Source organism: Condylura cristata, unplaced genomic scaffold, assembly GCF_000260355.1.
Source record: "Condylura cristata isolate star-nosed mole 26May11 unplaced genomic scaffold, ConCri1.0 scaffold00024, whole genome shotgun sequence".
In the NCBI taxonomy this organism is placed as follows: domain Eukaryota; kingdom Metazoa; phylum Chordata; class Mammalia; order Eulipotyphla; family Talpidae; genus Condylura; species Condylura cristata.
Window position 1 is genome coordinate 16,498,429 of NW_004567125.1, and position 2,533 is coordinate 16,500,961.

The 2,533-nt window shown below is 36.3% G+C and overlaps 1 protein-coding gene across 1 annotated transcript in view; it reads left to right on the forward strand.

Annotated features, from left to right (window-relative positions):
- The window catches only part of MROH9 (maestro heat-like repeat family member 9), a 96,998-nt gene that overhangs the window by 75,930 nt on the left and 18,535 nt on the right, over positions 1-2,533 (forward strand). The window contains exon 10 of the mRNA XM_004688118.1: positions 712-836. Within this exon, the coding sequence (XP_004688175.1) occupies positions 712-836 (125 nt within the window). The remainder of the gene's footprint in view (positions 1-711; positions 837-2,533) is intronic.

Sequence of the window (2,533 nt, forward strand, 5' to 3'; positions counted from 1 at the left end):
TTTTTTTATTGAGGTGATGTTTGCATGAGTATAGAGTTAAGTTCTCACTTGAAGTCATCTATGGGTGCTTAGAAACTGTGACTTTAAGTGAATTAATAAATTAATTAATTAAAACCAGGTCCTTAAATAACATAATTTCATTCAACTTTGATCAGGATTTTGTTTTTTGTTGTTTTTTGTTTTCCACTATTATAGTGAAGTGACATTGGATGAAGCAAGGTTATTTGAGGACCTGCCATATAGGTACAAAAAACTTAGCAAATTTTTTTAAATGTGTTGTGTATAAATTAGAACTTAAAAACAAATGAAATCATTTGAACTCCACCTTTTCTGGAACCCAGGACATCTAAACCTGAAGCTTTTATTAAGTTTCTAGCTCTCCTGCTATATCATTTCCAAGTTCTTCACAAAATACCCCCAAATCTGCTGTTCTACCAACAGACTCCTCAACTTAGCAATAGCTTTCTCTGAACAATGCATTTGATCACTTAAACGTATTTGTTATCTGGTCAACCTATAAAATTCCCTACATCTTTCATTCACAGAGGCTACTCTTAAACAAATTTTATAAACTCTGGGCCCACATAGTCATAATATTTATTAGCAGAGGTTTAAATATTCAGAAAACTTTAGATCTCTAGAGTTAGGCAAGAGGAAATTGAAAAGGAACTAGTGATTAAATAAAAACTTTAAACATTTTTCTTACTACAGCGGATATTGCAAAAAATAAAACTGCAAACTATACTAAGCCTGGATATCATTATGCCATCCCTTCTCTGTCTGATATGGACTTCCTGCCCAGTATCTTAAAACAAAACAAAAGTAAAATTGTTCAGGTAACTTAGCCCTAGTTTTTTCCTTTTGATTTTTGTTTTATAAGTATTGTTACTTTTAGTGGTGTTGTCTTTAAAGAGTTTATAATTTTGGGGCCCTCCCTGGTGGCGCAGTGGGTTAAAGCACAGCACTAAGAAGCTAAAGGCACTTCCGTATGAGTTCGATCCCAGTTTTATAGCAAAATTAATGGGTCACCAATTTGCAGGTGTTCCACTACTATGGTAAGTTTCTAAACAAACATCAGTAATAATATTTTGATTTTTTTTAAGATTTATTTATTTATGCATACAGAACTGGGGTACAGCTCATAGGTGCAGAGCAGAGAGAGGATTCACCAGAGACAGAAAGGGAACAGACAGGCCAACTGAGGAAGTGGACTGCTGAGGGAAGCAGCAGTCAGGTCAGGAGGGGTCTGCCACACCATGTGGGTCACCTCCAGGGTGGGCCTAGATTTTATTTTTTTAAACCTATTAAATGTTTTTAAATTTTTGAAAAGTTTAAATGATAAATCTCAATACCAAGTAATGCATTCCCCACTGACCTAACCATGATATTCTAATGCTATATACTCCCTCTTATTCTTCAAGTACATGAATTTATCAAGATGCTTATGAGGTCACCTAGTATAGATGCCTGGGGTGGGCTGTCCAACAGATGGCCTTCTAGTCACACATACAGTGAACCAATAACTCAACAAAGCTACTGGGGAGACCCTACAGTCTAGCTCATCTCTTGGACTGGGAGGGTTTTAGGGTTACATAAATAAATCCATACCATCCTTTGCCAAGGCTGGGGTAGATAGACTGTGGTGGGCAGAGCTGATGTGGAAACTGCACATCTCAAATTAAAACTATCACATAGATGTCTTAAATATGGATTTTCATAACAGTGCATCTTGCCAAAGTCAAGCATTAGTATTAATCCTATGTTCTGAATCTTGCCCAGGAGCACAATAAAGCCCTCCCCTCTCTCATACTTCTGTCTCCTTGCCTATTCTATCTGCCAGAATTTACACTCTCCTCAAAAATCACAGACCTGGTTTACTATGAAGTTGTCCATATATATGAAGAAACTATATAGGTTTGTATCTGTATAAGTTTATTAGAACATTTTACTATAACCTTCCAGTTCCAGTACCCTGAATTGAAATCCTGAGTGTCACCATTGGGCTACTGAGTCTAGACTGATTGCAACAGTGTTAACAAAACACCCCAAGGTAGGAGTGCTCAAAAGTAGATTGGAACAGGTGGGTTGAGAGAATCTAAGTAGCAAGAGGTCCATAGCTAAGGACACAGTTCAAGGATATAGCTGTCCTTGAATGTAAATATAAAGGATACAATAGAAGTATAAAAAATACCACTAAGTGAGAGAAATAGACTGAAAAAGGAGCAGGAGTCCACAAAGGCCCCTCCCCCCCGTGTCAAGTGACCAGTTTTAAGAAACATCACTGTATTCTAACATCATCAAGAGCATGAAATTGTCACAGATTAAAAAAGAGAGTTCACAACAGATTAGCTAGTAATGTTATTAATGGGAATTTATGGAAAGGAAACAACTCAAAATAATGCATCTATTTAGGAGAAGAGATCCTTCAATGATATATGTATTTATAAAAGGAACTTTGTGGCAAGTATGGAAAGGTAAATGTCAATTTGTGGAATATCAAGTAATATATATGTAACCACTCAAATGAGTGGGA